Raw genomic sequence first — 22,206 nt, 5'->3', positions numbered from 1 at the left:
TTTGGCTTAGATTATGTAAAAAAAATAACTATTAAATAAATGAAAGTCAATTTTATCACATAGTTGTGATATTTTGTCATTAAAATATAAAAAAAAAACAATTTAAAATTCGTCAAGTGTGTAGCATTTTTTTTCAATAAGTTTGAATCAGTCTTGATTTAAAAATGTTAAGATTTGGTGATATTTTGATTGATTCTTCTAATTTATTAAACATTTTTGGTCCAAGATAAAGAAAACTTTTCTGATAAAGAGTTGTTCTATGAATATTGGGCATCAGTTTGTCTCTAGAACGAGTTGGATAATTATGTTGCTGAAAAGGTGTATTATGCTTGTTTCTATAAACGTATATACACAATTCATAAATGTAGAGACCAGCAACAGTTAGTATCTTGAGATTTTTAAAAGCATCTCTACATGATTCTCTCCAACCAATACCGGCAATGATTCTTACTGCATTTTTTTGCAAAATACATATTTTTTCAGCAGCAGATCCTATACCCCAATTCAAAATTCCATATCTCAAGTGGCAGTTTATGGTCGCATAGTATAAGCTCAGTAAAATCTCTTTACTACAAAAATCAGGCATGAATCTCAGAGCATAGCAGTTTTTTCTCAATTTAATACAGAGGGTCTCAATATGAGGAGTCCATGTGAGTTTGTAGTCCAAGGTGACGCCTAACAAGTACAAGATTCAATTGGCAGATCCCCATTTTCATGGATAACAAAATGGTCAGGCCACTTACTAATTGTGAACTTCATCATCACAGTTTTAGATGTATTGAGTGCTAAGTGATTTTTCTCTGCCCATATGTTTACTTGTTCATGTACATCCTGGGTTCTTTTCTGTAGGGTCGTTACATCAATTTCCTCCACTATGAAATTTGTGTCATCTGCATACGCTACTGTGTGAATAGTTGACAATCCTTGAAAATATTTCATCAGGTCATTTGCATATATCAAAAATATTATAGGTCCAAGGATTGATCCCTGTGGGACACCCTGCCTAATGGTTGCCAACTGACTGAGAGTGTTTCCAACACTGACACGTTGCCCTCTATTTTCCAGGTAGGATTTCATTAAATCTAGGGCAACTCCTCTTACACCATATCTTTCCAATTTCCCTAATAGCGGGTCATGATTAATGCAATCGAAAGCTCTGGAGAAGTCTATGAACAATCCGCAAATATGGAATTCACCATCAAGTGCATTAACCACATTCTCATTGAACTCATAAAGTGCTGTTTCTGTACTTTTGTTCTTTGTGAAACCGTGTTGGTTTTCTGTTGGGATAGGAGTTCAAATACTTGTCAAAATATTTAACCCCTTTTGTAGGTAGAAATATCTGTTTTTAGATGAAATTTTTCAGATACTGACATGAAATGATTAAGAATAAAATCATTTTTCACATGTGGTCAGTGGGAATACTTGGAGACTGGCTATAAATCAAATCATATAAAGGAACAATTCGTTCAGGTCATGAAAGGGTTGGATTACATCCGACAGGTGTCAGAACAGGATTCTTCACTGAAGTTATTTCTCCATATGATGTTGGCGATATAACTGCCTCAATAGATGTTAATATGTTTTAGTATACGATGATTTTTTTCATTACTGGATGTGTTTCATTTTGCATGAAACGTAAAGATATGTCAAAGGTAGATAATCAAATTTTCATATTTTTTCTTCAGATTTCTACAACTTCAAATATGTTTCTCAAACGAATTCCGAAATATCAGACGAAAACGGCTACGACAATGACGACGAAACGATAACGAATAAACGTATGCAAAAGGGTCGAAACGCTCGCAAAACAACGTATACTGAAATGTCCTTTTCGACTACTTCGCTCCCCCATTGCCCCCACCTTCGAACGTTAACTCCACAACACGTAACTCCCCGACACTTTCGAATAGATATATAGGTTTCTCATTGGGATCGCACGTTGAAACACTACACTCCCGTTGAACCGACATGTTTCATTTCCTTAAATGATGTACTATGAGACTCCCTGTATACTGTTACTTTCTGTATAGTTTATATAGTTCAGTAAAAGTGCACAATAATAACATTTGACTCTTCTTTTTTGTGAAATAACATTATTGCTTTGTTTGAAGTGTCAGAAAATCATTCCTGAATTACACTCAGAATGAATATATGAAATGAAAGTTAGGTGATGATAAGTTATATTTGTCATGTATTAATATTTTCTGTTACAATTTTAGCGTTCAAGCTCATTCACCTCATCCATTCCTAATAAAATAAAAACTGTTACAAAGATGAGTAAAAATCACTCTAAATAATGATTAACATTTCTTTCGGGAAATACAGGGTGTAACTGAACAAGTGTAAAACATTTAAGGGGGTGATTCCTCATCGAAAAAAAGATAAGATCTTTCATATAAAGAAACTTCATTGGAGCATCTCTTGTTAAGATACAGCCCCTTGAAGGGGGTACATGAAATTTGTATAACATTTTTTTTCACAAGCACTGAGCAAATTACGATATTGAAATAAATCTGACGTTTCGTACTACCAAAAAGACACTTAGCCTGTAATTTATTTGGTTTACCCCATGGTTGTGAGGGGTGGAAAACGCAACTCCTAAAATTTATTTCCAATGAACTTTTCATCTTATTATTTGTTTGCCATTTAAAAATTCATTTCCGATAGCCTGTTTCATTCTAAACACAAAATATCTCTTGGGTTTTTTCCCAAAATAAACCAGTTCTCAGCAAATTATTATTTTACGAACAACTACAGAGATACATCGTCATAAATTGTTATGTTATTTATTGTTATTTTGTAATTGGTACCTGCATTAAACGATTAAAGGGTAATAAACAAAACTAATTTATTAATAACAAAACACACAACATGTAGGAATCATAGTAAATGTTCAATATGTCTACCTTGAGACATTACGCATGCGTCTGGACGTCGGCACATTGAGCCACGTATTCGCTCTAATATTCCTGGAGTGTCACTGACTACCCTGAACGCATCGATGATGCGGTTTCTTGAGTCCTCTACATCACGAACAGGAGTACGATAAACCAATTGCTGTAAATGGCCCCAAATAGAGAAATCGAGAGGATTGAGATCCAGGGATCTAGCGCGCCAGTTTTGTTGTCCTCCTCAACCTATCCACTGATTTGCATATGTTTCAGTTATAAGCTGACGATCTACTTGACTAAAATGGGCGGGAGCCTCATCATGCATAAAAACATATCCCTTCTGACGCCCAAAGGAACTTCCTCCGGCAGTACTGGATGCACTTCTCTTAAAAATTGAACGTATGCCTCACCATTTAATCTAGGAGGTGGAAAATGAGGCCCAATTAAATCATCACCAATAACTCCGAGTCACACGTTAAGAGAAAACTGTTCTTGATAGTTTCGACAATAGCGTGAGGGTTTTCAACTGCCCTTATGTGGTGATTACGAAAATTAATAATCTTGTCCCGAGAAAAACTACATTCGTTTGTGAATTCTATCGTCTTTAGAAAGTCACAATTCCTTCTAATCATTTCCAGCATCCAATTGCAAAATTCAAGACGGTTCGGAAAGTCTCGCGGTAACAGTGCCTGTACTCGTTGCAGACGATGAGGGTATAAGAGTTGTTCCTTTAGAATTCAAAATTCCGTCATATGATCAACATTTAGCTGGAAAACAATCTTTTTAGTACTGGTAGTAGGTTGTTCTTCAATCAAATTAAGTACTGCTTCCTCAAGTTGTGGTGTTCGTACTTCTCGATGGCGACCACAATCCTGCGTTCTTTTGTCGAATGAACCTAATTCTCGTAATCGTTGATGAAATCGCGCAAATATTTTATGTGAATGATGCTGCCGTTGCGGATACATTTCAACATATCTTCTAGAAGCTTCTAACCCATTCCCTTGCGACAGACCGTAAACGTAATGCATATCAGCCATTTCCTCATTTGTGTATGCCATTTTAATAACAAGTGAATTATTAAAGTAACAAACTAAGAACAGAACAACAACACACAATTAGTATTAAGTTTATTTCGTCATACCAATTTAATCGTCACTATCGCTAATAGCGACCTACTAGATAGATTAGTTTTGTATTTTCGCATTTATGACGATGTATCTCTATAGTTGTTCGTAAAATAATTTTTTGCTGCGAACTGGTTTATTTTGGGCAAAACACCCAAGAGACATTTTTTGTTTAGAATGAAACAGGCTATCGGAAAAAAATTTTTAAATGGTGTACAAATGATATGACAAAAAGTTACATTGGAGATAAATTTTAGGGGTTGCGTTTTCCACCCCTTACAACCGTGGGGTAAACCAAATAATTTTCTGGCTGAGTGTCTTTTTGGTAGTACAAAATGTCAGTTCAATTTCAATATTGTTACTTCTATAGTGCTTGTGAAAAAAATTATTATACAAATTTTATGTATCCCCTTCGAAGGGCTGAATCTTAACAAGGTATGTCACAATGAAACTTCTTTATATGAAAGATCCAATTTTTTTTCCGATGAGGAATCACCTTCTTGAATGTTTTATACTTATTTAGATACACCCTGTATATCAGCGTATTCCAAAGAGAGATTAGTTTTTAGGAAAGGGTTCTATTATTGAACAAAAAATCTTTCGTAAAAAGTGAAGAAGAAAGTAACTGTTTTGAAAACTATCCACGAAAGATGTATTGATCAAGAAGCAATCATTTTCAAATTCATAAACATTGAAAAACACGAAAATCACTTTTTTCTTTCAGTTCGTACACTAAACATTTCCAATAGAGAAACATGCAACTGAAACAACACACAACAAAATATTCAACAAGTATCGTTACAAAATTTCACTAACATGGAAACCTACTAAAGTCCTTATTGACTTCGAACTTCCGGAACAAAATACTTATCTGTGTTTTCTCATCAGCACCTTTCTATATTTCTTGATAATATTTTCATACTCATTTTATATACTTGTGCAGGATACGTATAAAGGTAGTTGTTTTGGATGGATTTTTTTAGTCTGTATTTGGAAAATAACTCATGTGTGTAATGAACATATATTTGTGAAGTTTATTTATTGTAGCTTTTTAATTTTTTTATTCAAAAAACATATCACCGAAAATTTATTACATTATACTATTTTTCTTTCCATTCTGCTTTAGTTTTTCGAATCATTAATTTCAAAGCCCAATATACAATATATTTTCATATTTATTGAGAAAAGAGATCGCAAAGAAAATTGGACATTTGAAAATCAATCAATTCGAAGTACTCAGCTGTTAGTCCAACAAATTCCATGCTGTATCAGAATCGCTTTCTGGATCCAAATGTCTTGTACAATTGAATCCATTGCAATAATATGTCCGACTCAATTCCTGCATCGACTAAAGAGCTACAATGCAAAATATAAAAACAGCGTGACCTGAACCGAAACAGATTGGTATTGAAAACTATAACAACTGCTCGCTTTCCAGTGAAACTCGTAGAGCTTGCATCAGATTATTGACTGTTGAAATGTTTGGTATGAAAATATCACGAGCGCAGAAATTGTGTGAGTAAAAAAAACAATCTGAGTGAATCTGAGTTTGAAGATTATTGCTGGGTTATTGATTAGTTCCAGGTAATTTTCCAGTTCTGAGTGTGCATGCATGCATAAATATACTGGATAGTCCTGTGTTGGGGAATACTATTTTCGAAATGATGAAGAATGATATTGAAAGGATTATATTTTTTGGAGTGATTAATTTTCGGGAAAGAAAGTTTTTGGCTTCCTACTACTCCATCTTGATACAAAAGAGTTAATGGAAATCTTTCGAAGAAAGAAAGAATGTAATCAATTTCGAAAGTAGTTAATCTATAGATAGAGGTGTAGATCATTCAAAGAAGTAACTTTCAGACACAAACTGGAAGAAAAGGCCCTTCTGAAACACCTACTTTCATATAAATACTGAATTACACGAAAGAAGAATCTTTCGAAACAAATACTTTTATATGAACACTGAATTATACAAAAAACACTTTTCTCTACTCAGTTTGTATTCCAAACATTCATTATGGAATCATATCAGATATCATTCATTTCTTTGGGAAATTCCCATTTTTTCTTTTGTATCAAAGTGGAGTAGTAGAAAGCCAAAAACTTTCTTTCCCAAAAATGAAGAATTACTTTGAAGACAGGTCTTTCATTGTTGAACAACTCGCGGGTACCTCAGGGTTCCAATCTTGGACCACTCTTTATCATTATGTTTGACAATGATTTGTCTTCAGTAGGTACTTTATTAATTAGATTGCTGGCTGTTTGTAAATGACTTGAAGATTTTCATTGATATGAAAAATATTAGGGACTGCGTCAAGTTACTTAAAAATCAACATAATGTTCATAAATGAAGCTGCGAAAATAAGTTATTTCTCAATAATAATTATGTATCACGACTATGTCACGAATGAATAAACGTAATACATTCGAATATATAATACACATAGAAACTCTTGATAGTTGCCAAGAGATCAAGGATTTAGGTGTAACATATAATAATGTATTGATGTTTCGAATCAAATTCATTGAATAGTTAGTTTTTGAAAGCATATGTTGGGATACCTAATGAGACAAAGTGAAAACTCAAAAGATAGTCAAAAACATTGATTTGAAACATTCACCTCTGAATTTTCCTACACAGTAGGATTTTACCAATACGTGCAGAACAAACTACTTACACGACTGATACTACGATGTATATTGATTTATCTCTTACAAATATTCGTGAAAGTTTGCAAATTTCAGCAAATACTTCCCAAGTAACCGTACTTCATTGAAATCAGTCCTGTGATCATATACAGATCGGTTTCGCGAAGTATCTTTCGTCAATACAGCACAGTTCCAACCGAGATTTTTGTGGTTCCGTGACTTGACTGATTCCATCATAGATTGAACACCTATAGAACCTTTTTCGTAGACAAACTCTGTTAACTAGCAACAGTCCCATTTTGGAAAACCATATTGAATGATGTGCTTCAGTTTGTTTGGCTCACGCAAGTTTTGTATTGTACAATTGAGGAATTGTTGATGAATTTGTATTATGTTCGTTACCAATGATAGGCTCTTCCTTCTTTCTCTCCGTTTATCAAATTTACTTTTTGACTTTTATTATTGAACGGAATTCCATTCTGATCGATGGTTTATGGTTTGCAATTTTAAGCTGGTATGGATTTTTTTTTGTGGTGGTTTACTCCTTTATCTGAAACTTCTGATGGAAACTCGATGAGCCACACATTGTACAGTTATCACTTTATATATTTCTATTTTCAGGTTGGAATCGAACAAATCCATGACCTACCAGGAGTAGGAAGGAATTTACGCAATCATGTCACTTTTTACATGAGTTTTCTTTTGAATAAGTTGAAAAATACCAATGATCTGGATTGGGCATCAGCTTTGGACTATATTTTGAATAGGAAAGGCCCAATGTCTTCAACAGGTGAGAAAAAACTGTGATTTTCCATACATTTCCAATGGAAGCAGCAGGTTACAAAAACAGAGTACCACTCAGATTTGCCTAGTAGATTACTCCCCACAGTCGAAGTAATTTCTCCTAGCATTTTTCTTTTACTGACTGGAAACAGCATAACTTGAGAATGTGGCTTCATCACCCCAAATGATAGATCTGATGTCTTGTATGTCTCGGAAAAACGTGGAAAACTTGAATTTACCAGCTACCACACGCATCAAACGTACATGTGATTTGAAAATGAAAACGTAATCAATACATACTCTCCATATAGATTACTACTCATCGATGTGAAAAAATATAATTATATTTTGTTGAAATGTTTGAAACCTAGGGCAAAGAAACGTGGACCTTTTCAACAACATGAAACATGAAAATGTTACTTTCTCAAATCAATAAGTAGAAAATATTCATTTTTCTGTTTCGTAAAATAATTGGAAGTCTCATTCGAATCCAACCACGTTTTTTTTTTAATATGAACGAAATATTGGCGAATCCTCATCATTTTCCAGCTTTTGAATATTATCTAATCGTGATATCAATCAATTCAAGTGAGTCGAATTACATGGAAGTTCTTTTGGAGGTAATCTTCAAAAAATATGAGTTGGAAATTTGGTACTGAAAACGTCATGAAATATCTAGATCTATTTTATGAATATTGTTGTGACGAGTATCTCAGAGAATACGTAATAAATACATTCTATGGTGAAATAATCAAGATAGAAGATGAAAATGACCACAGAATGATTTTATTTCACGTTTCATTGTTCAATAATTCAAGAAGTACTGAAAACTTATGTGAATTTCTGGAACTTCATCTAGCTTTTCCTAATACGACTAATTACCAGTCCGTGCAAAGCTTATTGTTAAATCATCTGAAAATGGAATTTTTAACAGGTGATGATCGACTGTATTGTCAAACATGCGCCAAACTAACTGACTGTTATAAGGAAACAAGTATAGCTGAGGCACCAGTCAATCTAATAATAACACTGATGATTTTCAAACAAGACTCAACCTCTAACGGAAGCAAGAAACTCTTTGGAAGGTTCGAAATAGATGAACATTTCAATCCATCAGACCACTGTTATAATATTCATGCAGTCATTGTTCACTGTGGTTCTGGCGTTGAATTTGGTCATTATTACGCCTTGGTCAAAGAAGAAACGGACTGGTTTAAGTTTGACGATAGTCGTGTCACGAAGTGTTCTGGCGATGCATTGAACTTATTGGAGCCTCTGGAGACACCCTACATTTTGTTTTATGGGAGAGAGGACATTGTTAGATCAAGATCTTCAGATGATGTGGTGCTGCAGGTTTTTCCGGGTTTCCCTGTAGCTGAAAAAGCAAATGCGCCACTGGAATCAATGAAGTCGCCCCGGAGCGCCAATTAATTTTTATTTTTGTATTTATTTCATTTTTATCGTTGTTTTAATAAAAAGAAAGATGGTAATTCAAAAAAAAATATAATCAATAATTTAGCTATTCATTTCAATTTTATTTGTTCTTTCGAATATCTCAAACAATAGAGTCATATAAAACAATCGAAATACGAACTAGTAAAATTCACCATGAAACATTATTGAACACTTTCTAACGAACCACATTCTAATTCAATAATGTCTGTAACATTTTAATAATATTATCGAAGAAAACTAAAAACCAGAAACAGAAATAGACATTTTTCTAATATCCTATCATTATATCGGCATCTGCTTCGAACCTGATATTTTTTGCTCCTCTCAACCAATAGATATTTCATAAGAGTGTGGAAATTTATCTTCCCAAAACACGAACACAAGATATGGGTCATCAAATCACATGGAGTAATTGCCAAAGGAGTAACTTTTTAAAAATACGAAAACACTAGTTTACAGCCAATTTACGACTGTAATGCCAAAGGCAGGTCTTTGTTAATTTTTGGTTCATAAATGCGAAAATGATAGTAAAAATTTCCTAATACGTAAGATTTTTGAGTTATGATTTTTTCACAAATATTGAATTCCAATATTAAGAGTATTATATAAGTGTTATCTTTGTGAATGAAATAAGTTGACTCCTGTAAACGCAGTATCACATATTTGAACTCGACGTACGCAACAGTACAAAAATGTCCAAAGTACAGAAAAGTGGGTGCGTTAATCCCGCAGATAGCTTTTGCTATATATGTGGTCAATTTACTCCTAAATCGCAGAAACGGCCGATTGATCAAATGACCAAAGTAGCTTGCCATAAATATTCTGGATGTGGTGTTGGTTATCAAGGTCGGAATTGGGATCCTCACGTATGTTGCCAAACCTGTACAACAAATCTAAGAACTGGTCAAATGGCTCTCTGCTATGCCTTTCGCAGTTCCAACGATTTGGCGAGAAACAAGAAATCATTACAATGACTGTTACTTCTGCATGACAAACGTGTCTGGTTTTTCAAGAAAGAGCAAACACAAAATCGTATATCCGGATATTCCTTCTTCATGAAGAAGGTTTACCAGTTCCAACACCTCCGGCAAACTGGGAGAAAGATTTGGAAATGTATGATGACCAGGCAGGTTCCCATGACGTTTCAGAAAAAGACAGTCTTTATTTTTCCTAGAGAGAAGGAAAATCACCCCATTTAATCGAACAACCTGAATTGAATAACCTAGTTCGGGACCTCCACTTGTCCAAAGAGAATGCTGATCTATTAGGGTATCGATTACAACAATGGAATTTACTAGCCCCTAAAACCAAAGTTACAATATTTAGGAACCGTAACCATGAGCTATCCTCGTTTCTTACTATGCAGGATAAAATGTATGTTCATGTAAATCCAAATGGTGTTATAGAAAAATTAGGATTTGCACATAACCCGGACGAATGTAGTTTATTTATAGATTCGTCTGAAACAAGTTTAAAAGCCGTTCTACTTTTAAACTTGTATTCCTGTATTCCTATATTCATTTGCACATGCAGTTGCTATGAAGGAAACACAAGAAAGTATGTCAGTTATTCTAAACGCGATAAGTTATAATACGTAAAGTGGCAAATATGTGGTGACCTAAAAGTCATAGGACTATTACTAGGTCTTCGGGGCGGATTTACGAAGTTTCGCTGTTTTCTCTGCCTTTGGAACAGTAAGGCAACACAGAGTCATTATCAAGTAAAGAATGGCCTCCAAGAAGTAAATATATTCCAGGTCAAGCTAACGTGAAGAATATACCTCTTGTTTATCCCAAAAACGTTTTGCAGATGAGATGCAGCAATGATGGGGATTATTGTTGGTTCCTGATGAGGAAAAATGATGGAAAAGATCAAAAAGGTTATGCACAAAAGTTTATTTGAATGTTTTTTCATGTGTATTGTAAATAAAGTCGGTTATCCTCAATTTTGTTTTCTTGTTTCGATCTTATATTCCCCTATAATATGTGAAATTTTTTGATGTTGAAGACGCAGTTACGATGCTTCAAACTCTCATCTATAACCATTATAATATCAGTCGCATTTTTTTTCTCATTTGTTGGCTAGTATAATCTTTGAAAGAATTAAGATTGAATGATATTCCATAGTGAACTGCTTCGAATTCAAAACTAATTAATGCAGGTATTGTATGATTTTCACTGTAAAGGGTTTTACAATAACCGCGACACTTATTTCGCTATACAAAAACTTCCTCAAGCGTAAACAGTTTACGCTTGAGGGAGCTTTTGTACAGCGAAACACGAGTCGCGGTTTTTGTAAAACTTTTTATAGTGAAAATCATGCAACAAACTGTATTAATCAGTTTTCTTATGGATTTACATCAAGTACCGGCCAGTTCTATTCAATGCTTCGAATTTCTAATTCATTTCTGCTTCACTTGTCAACAATACATTTTTCAAAAAATGCAAATAACGGTTTGACTACACTTGAAAATCCCATCGTACCCAATCAAATAGGTGCTGGAATATTTTTTGCCAACTTACATTTCACGATACAGATCATCTCCATACCGTTATGACACCTTTTGGGGTGCTTGTTAAGTGAAGAAATCAAGTCGGTTGACCAAATATGCCTCTCAACTTCACCCCTTCGTATCATCCATAGATTTTGAAACCTGTCCTTTCAATGTTAGGAAGGAGTACCGTCTTGTTGGAACGAAACTGCTTCTTTAATGTATGTTGGTTCATTATCAGTGAGAGCTGTGGTCATAACTTGGAAAATTTCTGGGAGTAAAAGAATTTTAGAAAAATTTCAGCTAACCCCTTCCAATTTCACGGCTTTTCTATGTACGAGTATACCACATGACTATTGCTGCCGGCTTAGTATCTTCAATTGTGTTGTTTGAATACACCATTCGGAAAAAAGTACACTCATCAAAAAGCACACATTGAATAGGAAAACATCATTTTCAATCATTCTTTTGCTCCTAATTTTTACATTCAGTTCTGGCACTAATTGAATTCCAGTCATGAGGAATTGCGATTTGTTCCAAAGATATTAGCTCTATAGCTTTGAAAAAAATCGTATTTTTCTCCTGCCTCTTTTTATTTGGTACCGATTTATTTCCAAGGCAATTTTTGCAGACTTATACCACATTCGCTATTTGTTGAATGAAGTTCAATCATTTCCTGGAATCTTGCTGAAGAGCTGATGTTATAAACTGTTCCAGAAGGGTTGACCTTTAATAGAATAGATTTTCATTTGGAATTAATCCGACTTTTGCAATTTCTGGAAACCGTTATGCTCTCCATATGTCTTGAATAGATAGACTCCTTCTCAAAATCAAAGCAGCATGGGAAAATAGAAGCCTTTCTCATCCAATTCATTTCAATTGAAAGGTATCATGGGGTGCAACACCTCCACTTGAAGTTTTGCAATGGTTTTACGAAAGTTGTTTCCTTCACAAGCAAAAACATTTTTCTCTGGCTGTTCTGTCCTGCAGTGTATTTTTGATCACACTGTGCATTATGAAAGACTCAAAACAAATCCATTGATTATGTAGAGATATAGAGATGTAGATTGAACACAATACGAGTATACTCAATGGAAAGATGTAAGAGAATGTTGAAAATCGTGGTCTTGTCCTTCCTACATGATTTCATATCTCTAGTTCACATTTCGTTTCATGTTTTCAGGCATGTCACAAGTGACAGCACGAATCAACTCCAAGTATGCAGACCCAAGCGGAACAAATCCAGATCTTCAGATATTTTTCGCAGGTTTCTTGGCAAAATGTGCACAATCAGGCGAAGTCAGAGCACTGGAAGATCCAGAACACCCAAAAATTCCTAAAGTTCTTACTGTATCTCCAGTGACTCTTCATCCAAAGAGCAAAGGATATGTAGGGTTACGTTCGAAAGACCCTCTCAAGCCTCCTGTGATGGTGGCGAACTATCTAACGGAACAGGCAGATGTGGACGTTTTGGTAGCTGGAATTAGGGTAACACAGAGGCTTGCAAACTCATCTGTACTGAAAGAAAAATATGGAATTGAACTGCCAAGGAAAGATTATGGAGATTGTTCGAAAAAATATGGGTATGTATATCATCTATAATATAATAATGATAATGGATAGTTCCTTGAATTTCAAATATTTGAAAATTGGGAAAAAAATGTCTGCAGTGAGTATTTCAGGAATAGGATTTCTGAGGCGCTCTAAGAGCGGTGCCTATGCGTGAGTAGCGATTCACTTCGGATTTGAATCGCTGGAGATTCATTCAATTTGAAAAAACCTCCTCGGGAAGTTCATTTCACATAAACAAAGTTCTCCGAATGAAAAAGTTCTTAAACAGTGGAGTTCGAGGTATACTGAGTTGAAATTCAGAACGATGAGCAGCCACAGTTCGTCAAGTATTTCTGATTTATTCTGTTCTTTGTGGAATCAAATGTGCCAAGTCACTTGAATACCAACCGTGGAAGTATCTATAAAAGAGAGACAACTCTCCAACTTTTTTTCGATGTTCCTGGCAAGCAAAATTGAAAGTGGTGTTCGTGTCTCCAATCAGGCGAATGCCTTTTTTATAGATGGAATCCAGCACCTCCAGGGTATGTTTAGGGGCGGAGCAGACCAATACTGCAAAGAAGGTCTGACATGAGCTTTATGCAGGGTGTAACTGAATAAGTGTAAAACATTCAAAGAGGTGATTCCTTATCAAAAAAAATAGGATCTTTCATATAGAGGAACTTCATTGGAGCATCCCTTGTTAAGATACAGCCCCTTAAAGAGGGTACATAAAATTTGTATAAAAATTTTTTTCATAAGCACTGAAAAAGTTACAATATCGAAATCAACCCCACGTTTTATACTACCAAAAAGACACTTAGCCAGTAATTTATTTGGTTTGCCCCATGGTTGTAAGGGGTGGAAAACGCAACCCCTAAAATTTATTTCCAATGTAACTTTTTGTCTAATCATTTGTTTACCATTTGAAAATTTATTTCCGATAGCATGTTTCATTGTAAACAAAAAATATCTCTTGGGTTTTTTGTCCAAAATAAACCAGTTCGCAGCAAAAAAGTATTTTACGAACAACTACAGAGATACATCGTCATAAATGCGAACTGGATTTCATGTCATTTTGTAGTTAGTACCTGCATTAAACGATTAAAAAGTAATAAACAAAACTGATTCATCAATAACACACAGCATGTAGAAATCATAGTAAATGTTCAATATGTCTACCTTCAAACATTACGCATGCGTCTACACGTTGGCGCATTGAGCCACGTATCCGCTCAAATATTCCTGGAGTCTCTCTGATTACCCTGCACACATCGATGATGCGGTTTCTCAAGTCCTCTACATAGCGAACAGGAGTACGATAAACCAAATGCTATAAATGGCTCCAAATAGAGAAATCGAGAGGATTGAGATCTGGGGATCAAGCGGGCCAGTTCTGTGGTCCTCCTTGACCTATCCACTGATTTGCATATGTTTTAGTTGAATGCTGACGTGTTACTTGACTAAGATGGGCGGGAGCCCCATCATGCATAAAAAAATATCCCTTCTGACGCCCAAAGAAACTTCCTCCAGTAGTACTGGATGCACTTCTCTTAAAAATTCAACGTATGCCTCACCATTTGATCGAGGAGGTATAAAATGAGGCCCAATTAAATCATTCCCAATAATTCCGGACCACATGAGGAAACTGTTCTTGATGGTTAGTTTCGACAACAGCGTGAGGGTTTTCATCAGCCTATATGTGGTAATTATGAAAATTTATAATCTTGTTTCGAGAAAAACTACATTCGTCTGTGAATTCTATCGTCTTCAGAAAGTCACAATTTCTTCCAATCATTTCCAGCATCCAATTGCAAAATTCAAGACGGTTCGGGTAGTCTCGTGGTAGCAGTGCCTGTACTCGTTGCAGATGGTGAGGGTATAAGAGTTGTTCCTTTGAAATTCGAAATACCGTAATATGATCAACATTTAGCTGGAAAACAATCTTTCTGTTACTGGTAGTAGGTTGTTCTTCAATCAAATTGAGTACTGCTTTCTCGAACTGTGGTGTTCGTACTTCTCGATGGCGACCACAATCCTGCGATCTTTTGTCTAATGAACCAAATTCTCGTAATCGTTGATGAATTCGAGCAAATATTCTATGTGAATGATGCTGCCTTTGAGGATACATTTCACCATATATTCTAGAAGCTTCTAACCCTTCGACAGACCGTATATCAGCCATTTCCCCATTTGTGTATGCCATTTTAATAACAAGTGAATTATTAAAGTAACAAATTAAGAACAGAACAACAACACACAATTAGTATTAATTCAATTTCGAAAATTGACAAACTGACAGCGTCATACCAATTTAATTGTCACTATCGCTATTAGTGACCTACTAGATAGATTAGTTTTGTATTTTCGCATTTATGACGATGTATCTCTGTAGTTGTTCGTAAAATAATTTTTTGCTGCGAAATGGTTTATTTTGGGCAGAGAACACAAGAGACATTTTTTGTTTAGAATGAAACAGGAATGAATCGAAAATGAATTTTCAAATGGTAAACCAATAATAAGACAAAAATTTACATTGGAAATAAATTTTAGGGATTGTGTTTTCCACCCCTCACAACCATGGGGTAAACCAAATAAATTTCTGGCTAAACGACTTTTTGGTAGTACAAAACATCAGGTTAATTTCAATATTGGAACTTTTTCAGTGCTTGTGAAAAAAATTGTTATGCAAATTTTATGTACACCCTTTAAGGGGCTGTATCTTAACAAGGGATGCTCCAATGAGGTTTCTTCATATGAAAGATCCTTATGAGCACTCATGATGCACTGTTTGTAACCTTTGGTGTAGTAATGTAATGAATATTACTGGAGTTTTTTCCCAACACCAAATCGTTGTTTTTAACACCTCGCCACGTGTTTCGATCGACACGTGATCAGCTCCAAAGAGGAAGATCAAAATTAATAAAAGATCCTTTCTTTTTTTCGATGAGAAATCACCTCCTTAAATGTTTTACTTATTTAGTTACACCCTGTATAGCATCAAAAGTTGCTGAGGTGTGTGAAGTTTTCTGTTTCGGAACAGTGTTTCGAATTTTTGAAAAGCAGTGTTCACAATTCCAGCGACATGATTGTGCCAAGGCTATCGGTATTCATTTCAAACCTCAACAAAATTATCGAAGCAGAAAGCGAAACTGTCTATCCTGAGATAATTATATCCGGTTCAGAGACGTTAATCTTTTCAAAGAAAATTCTGATTGATTCGGCTGTTACTTGATGAAGATCCATAGTAATTTCAAAAACTACATCTCACGATACACCTCAAACTTGAGAAAGCTACTGTGCTAGCGAAACATGTTATGATATATTTTTCAAATGAAGTTTGTGGAGATCAAATCGTGAGGTGTATTTTTTTTTAATTTTTGAAGAAAACCGATGCCTGGATTTTTGTGGCATTGAATTGAACCTGGTTACTTCCACCCGAATTCGAAATCACCTCTAGATCCTCATCAAGATATGCAACCTTCTACTGCCGGTGAAGATATGCATCAGCAGCCGATTTCCTGGAATCAGGATAGAATTACTGGACAAGTGTGCTGTCGTCAGCAAATCAATATATTGGAATTTTTTAAGTTTTAAGTCGTTGATATACAATGAAAAAAAGGTTGGGGACAATATAGATAATTCTACTGTATTTCCAATAAGAAATATATCTGAAAAATAAAACTGAAAAAAATAGACCCGATTGATTATAATACAAACAATAAAATCGTAAAGTGAGATTCATTCGAACAATTTCGGAGGTGAGCAAATCTGAATGCTTGTTGATATTGAATTATCAAAATATGAGAACTGATCGCTCTGTACATGAGTTACACATCGCTCATCAACTGCACTCAAAACACAATAAGACCAAATTATAATTCCATAACATGTACTCCTCACAACCAGAACGGCAAAAATGTTTCTGTTACGGCGGTGACTTTTCCTTCAGTTTCTTCCCGGTGATTGCGAAAACTGCGGGTTTCAGATTCATTATATGCCAGAAGTTTCAGTTTTACTTCCAATTGATTATCGCCCAGGTACGACATCTATCGGATGTATCAAAACTATTCCAGATGATAAAAATATGTATTATTGTGAGCGAAAGTAATTTATTTCATCTGTTTTTATCGGTTTCACATGTCTACTGGGTGTAACATTAAAATATTCAAATGAAGTATTCCTGAGACAATTTTAACAAAAAATGTATTTATAAACTTCCGCAAATGCTTCATTTCGGAGATACGGGGTGTTGAAATAATTTTTTTTCCCGGGTACCAGGGGTGTTTTTGACGTGGGAAATCATAATTTCGTATTTATTTTCATGTAACATCTAGAGGACGCTGTGTACGCTGTTATTATTTGTTGACAGTAAACTTTTGGTACTTATCATAAAAAACCTGATTCCCACACCTTTTCCAAGTAAAAAAGGTACACCTCCTCAACAACGCTGAAGGTGATCGTTTTCAAGATATTTACATATCCTATAAAATGTTTAACAAAAAATGATTCGTTTTCGAAATACAGGTTGTTGAATTTTTTCAAAACATGGTAGGTTTTTGTCATAAGTTTTTTGCAATTTTAGTTATTTTCATCAAACTTTATATGCAGTATACCCGTACAGACTTCTTCTAAACTGAGCATTATCGAACTGCTTATTCAATCCAAATAAAAAAAATTGTCAGGTTTAATTATTCAATTAGAAAGTGCTACATTTCGGAGTTTGTAAAAAAACAATTCGGAGAAGTTATGTTATTTATTAGGCAAATAAACAAAGAAATTGAACGAAACTACTATTACAACAACTGTAAGAGACGACTCCCAACAGTATTACAAGCTTCTGCTCTCCTCATCAAAGAATTCCGCACCCGTTGACAAATGCCCGGAGTGTGTGGAGGTCCGGTGACCTCGGGGGTCAATGCTCAGTGCCTCCTCTTCCTATCCATCGTTGGGGATATGCTGCGTCTGAAAAATTTCCTGCTATCACACTAAAATGAGCTGGAGCTCCATCGTGCATAAACCAAGAGTGATTTCGGAGACCAATGGGAACATCTTCCATAAATTGGGGAAGCTCGTGTTCCAAAAAATGTAGGTGAGCATCTCAATTCAAAGGTAAGTGAAGAAAATAGGGCCCAATTAAGTAATCCCCAATTATGCCTACCCATACTTCAAAAGAGAATCTGTCTTGGAAATGAGTTTCCGTTATCGCATGTGGGTTATCTTCCGCCAAGATGTGGTTGTTATGGAAGTTCATGATAACATTTCTTAAAAAATTAGCCTCATCTGTGGAGACGATTCTCGATGAAATTATAAAATTTGCGGATGTTGTTCGACTTTTCTTTGCAGCCATTGAGCAAATTCTGTGCGTGGTTGGAAATCACGTAGCGGAAGTGCCTGGACACGCTGAATATGATAAGGATATAATTGCTGTTTCTTCAAAATTCTTTGAACTTTCATGTGACGCAGCGCCCTCATGAAAATAATTACGAAATTATGATTTTTTTCATGGAAAAAAACCGGGTACCAATTTTTTTGCAAGAGTTATTTTCAAAAAGCAAACAATAAAATTCAATTTCAACACCCCGTATCTCCGAAACGAATCATTTTGGGACACAAGTTCATACAGGCTTTTTTTTTCAAAATTGTCTCAGCAATACGTCACTCGAATATTTTAACGTATTTATGTATAATAATCACACTAAAAACAATTCTCTCACGAATGATCAATGATTCAAAACACATCAAATCCAAAAACGAAAATTGTTTCATATTCAGCTATTTGGATCCACTGTTTTTAGTTTGAATAGCGTCATAGTCGGTAGAAATTCTTCCCTATTGAACAGATAAAAATCGAGAAGCTTTTACAAAAAACAATCCGATTCGGTGAAAGATAACGAAATTCTAAAAAGTAATAAATATTTCGTATCATCTGAAATTATTCACTTTCTATGTTTTTTACCACTTTTATTCGTAACTAACGTTACTGCAGTTTCGTCCTATAAGGTCATTTCCAAACTTATACTTTAAACTTATACATTTATGTATATTGTTTACGTTTGAAAATGCATCAAAGTTATACATTTATGTATAAGTTTGAAAATGCCCTTATAGGACGAAACTGCAGTAACGATAGTTGAAAATGAAAGTAGTAAAAAACATAAACATTTTCAATTCCCTTTTTCTTCATTATGATTTCCTACCACGTAGACACCAAGTATCAGAAGTTTTGAAGATAATTCACAACTGTAACCGTAAAACGTATCTAAAAACAAGCTCTGCCCTCAAAGGCTAGGATTGCAAAACTCTTCTAGAGGTGAAATATTGCGTCTTCTGAGTATTGAAATCAAATGAACGAACATATATCTGGAAGAGTATACGGGGTATGTTAAAAAACAAGAGGATTGTTCAGATTTCGCGGGATAAGTACATTTTTTCATGTTGGTACACTGGTCTCAAACATATGTTTCCAGTTTCAGCTGAGTGGCTTCAGTTCAGAGAGGAAATGTTGTCTCAGAAAATCTCAATGGTGCTTTTTATTGCTTGTTACATCTTAAGATTTTCTCCCAAAGACTGAGTAGTTTTAACGAGAGAGTAGTGAGGAAGCCGTTTCAATTTTCAAGAAGTGTACGAGGTCTGTTCAATGCTTATGAATTTCCGAAGTTTTTAAATGATTGAGTTTCCAATCTTTGCTTGCGTAGTGCAAAATTTTGGTATCGTTTACAATCGGGAAATTGTGATTGCATTGCAAGAAATGGAACGTTTAATCATTTTCACCTAGTCTGAAGGACCTTCCATGCTCAGCATACCTCAGCATGGCATTAGGAAGGAAATTACATCACCTGACATGTGGTCTGAACGCCACTTCCACATTATTTCTTCTGAAGAATGCCGCAAATATTTCTCTATTCAGTTTGTATTTCAAAAATTCGATATAGAATTGAAACAGATATCAGTCACAGGATTGCTACAATATACTGAATTAAACAGGTGGAAATTTACTACATTCTCATATACTCTACCTCGCAAATCAAGTAATGGAATTGATTCTCGTATTGTTCTTATGAAGTAACACGATCAAAAACTATGTTTTATGAGTCATAGTTGAGATGTGAATGAATGAAATTCCAACAACTTTTTTGAGTGACGAGAATATTATGATTTTGACATTATTTTCGCAGAATAATAGCAATGAAACTGATTTTAGGTATGACACGGACAACTTCTGGCAGTGTGCAGTGCGATATTATACCGGTCCAGAAAATCATCAGGCCTGCTCTTGTAAAATGGGTCCTTCTTCAGATCCAATGGCCGTTGTTGACAATAAACTGAGGGTTCACGGAATCGAAGGCCTCAGAATAACCGACGCTTCAGCGATGCCCATACTGGTATCAGGAAACACTCACGCCACTATAGTGATGATGGCGGAGCGAGGAGTGGACTTTATTAAAGAAAAGTGGTTGACTGCGAGTGACATAGGAAACAGAAACGGAGCGGATGGTTCCGGTCAGGGTAACAGGTTTTCGGGACAAGGTCATCACACGCACTGGGGAGTTAAAAACCCATCAAATGGTTTAGGTCAGAATCATCAGTCAGGAAACAAGAGAAATAACTATGATGAAGGTTTCCATCATCAATTTCATCATTGGAATCATCATGGCGTTCGCGGGCCTGCGTTCGAAGGAATGTACCGTCAATGATTACAATCGTCAACCTAGACTTTAATTAATGCAGATACGAAAATTCCAAACAACTCGAAGTGATGGATATTCTGGTTCCTCTTCTCTTGTTTCTGTGGTATAGTTTGGTAGAACATCGACAGTTTCAAAAAAGTTGTAGAAAATCATTTCGCTCGCTTAGATTGAACAGAAAGATATATTCAAATATTGCAGTTAATTTTATCATTGTCTGGAAAAAACCATCGTCATTACGAAACATATTACTTGATCCCATAGTCGAATTATTGAAAAATTAAAATACTTTCAGTTGTTCATGTTGGTGATGTTTTTGATAAATTTCTTAAGATATATTCAGTAAATTTATCTGAAACATTGTCATTCAACAAGGAGAAGATTTATTTGTTTTTACCTCTCACTGTTATTATTTTTCCATTCCATTTTTTCAACTTTAATGAGTCATCAATTTTTCTAGGTTAGACTGTTGTTCATAAAATGTTCGTCATGAAAAATAAATGATTTCGTTTCTTCGATTGTTACTGTTTCTTCGAAAGTCACTAAAATACCTTTGTGTTATTGAGTTCTTACTGAAAAATGTGGCAGATACTTGATGGAAATACAATATAACGTATTCGACTAACATTTTATTGTGAGAATTTCACTCAACATTTCTCAAAAGTGTGACACATGTTTCACTATAATTATAATAATAATGATTATATATCCTCTTTATTTCCTTTCTGTACATGAAGTAAGCAAAGTTTAGCCTGAGGCTATTCTTACACTCAACCTAAGTTGTACAATTGAATAATAATGTATTACAAAAGCATTCCCATTAAAATACAAAATATGTACACGAAGTAGTCATCTATAATACAGCAATTATCAAAACCTATGAAATAGTAAATAATTTATAAGGGACGGGTTTATTATATATTTTTTTCTGGCTGTTGAAGAAAATTGATTCTCAAATAGCGTTTTAACTTATATTCAGCTTATGAATGAGAAATTAATGATGAATTTTGAAGACTAATTATGTGAGAGAGTTCTGTAACAGGGCTGAAGAATGATGTACATACAAATGATATACGTTTATTACATCTAATAAATGAAGAATCTCTCTAGGTATCAGTTTTCTGTATAGAGTCGAAGAAATTTCATTATTTTATACAGTAATGAATAAAAATTATACTGTTCGTAGTTGGACATTGTCAACCATTTCAACCATTTCAGACATCAGAACTGTCTGAATGCGATTTTTTTCAAATTTATCAAGTAGATTAACATAGACAACATCTCCATAACTGGATCTGGAAAGAACCAAAGTTTCAAGCAATGGCTATGGGCATAAATCAAACTATTGTAAAACTTCTTGTGTAAATTACTAACATGGGGAATGAATTTCGAATCATTATAAAAAATTATACCTAAATTTTTGTAGATTCAACTATTGATATCGTGATATTACCTATTTCAATATTGATGTTTTGTTACAGATTCCTTCTGATATGTTTATTGCCAAAAAGTATTATATGGCACTTATTATAATTGAGTTCCGATTTATGCTCAGCTGCTAGGTGATTTATTGA

At 34.7% G+C, this 22,206-nt stretch overlaps 1 protein-coding gene across 1 annotated transcript in view; it reads left to right on the top strand.

The window, feature by feature from the left end:
• LOC111505685 (glucose dehydrogenase [FAD, quinone]) overlaps positions 1-21,145 on the top strand; it is a 48,041-nt gene extending 26,896 nt beyond the window's left edge. Inside the window, exons 5-7 of the mRNA XM_074185997.1 lie at positions 7,289-7,457; positions 12,580-12,979; positions 20,149-21,145. Of these exons, the coding sequence (XP_074042098.1) occupies positions 7,289-7,457; positions 12,580-12,979; positions 20,149-20,641 (1,062 nt within the window). The 3' untranslated portion in view covers positions 20,642-21,145. The remainder of the gene's footprint in view (positions 1-7,288; positions 7,458-12,579; positions 12,980-20,148) is intronic.
• The last annotated feature ends 1,061 nt before the right edge of the window (positions 21,146-22,206 follow it).

Source organism: Leptinotarsa decemlineata, unplaced genomic scaffold, assembly GCF_025532065.1.
Source record: "Leptinotarsa decemlineata unplaced genomic scaffold, Ldec_3_MD MMD2_tig00078422_RagTag_RagTag, whole genome shotgun sequence".
In the NCBI taxonomy this organism is placed as follows: domain Eukaryota; kingdom Metazoa; phylum Arthropoda; class Insecta; order Coleoptera; family Chrysomelidae; genus Leptinotarsa; species Leptinotarsa decemlineata.
This window is presented reverse-complemented; position numbering and strand designations above follow the sequence as displayed.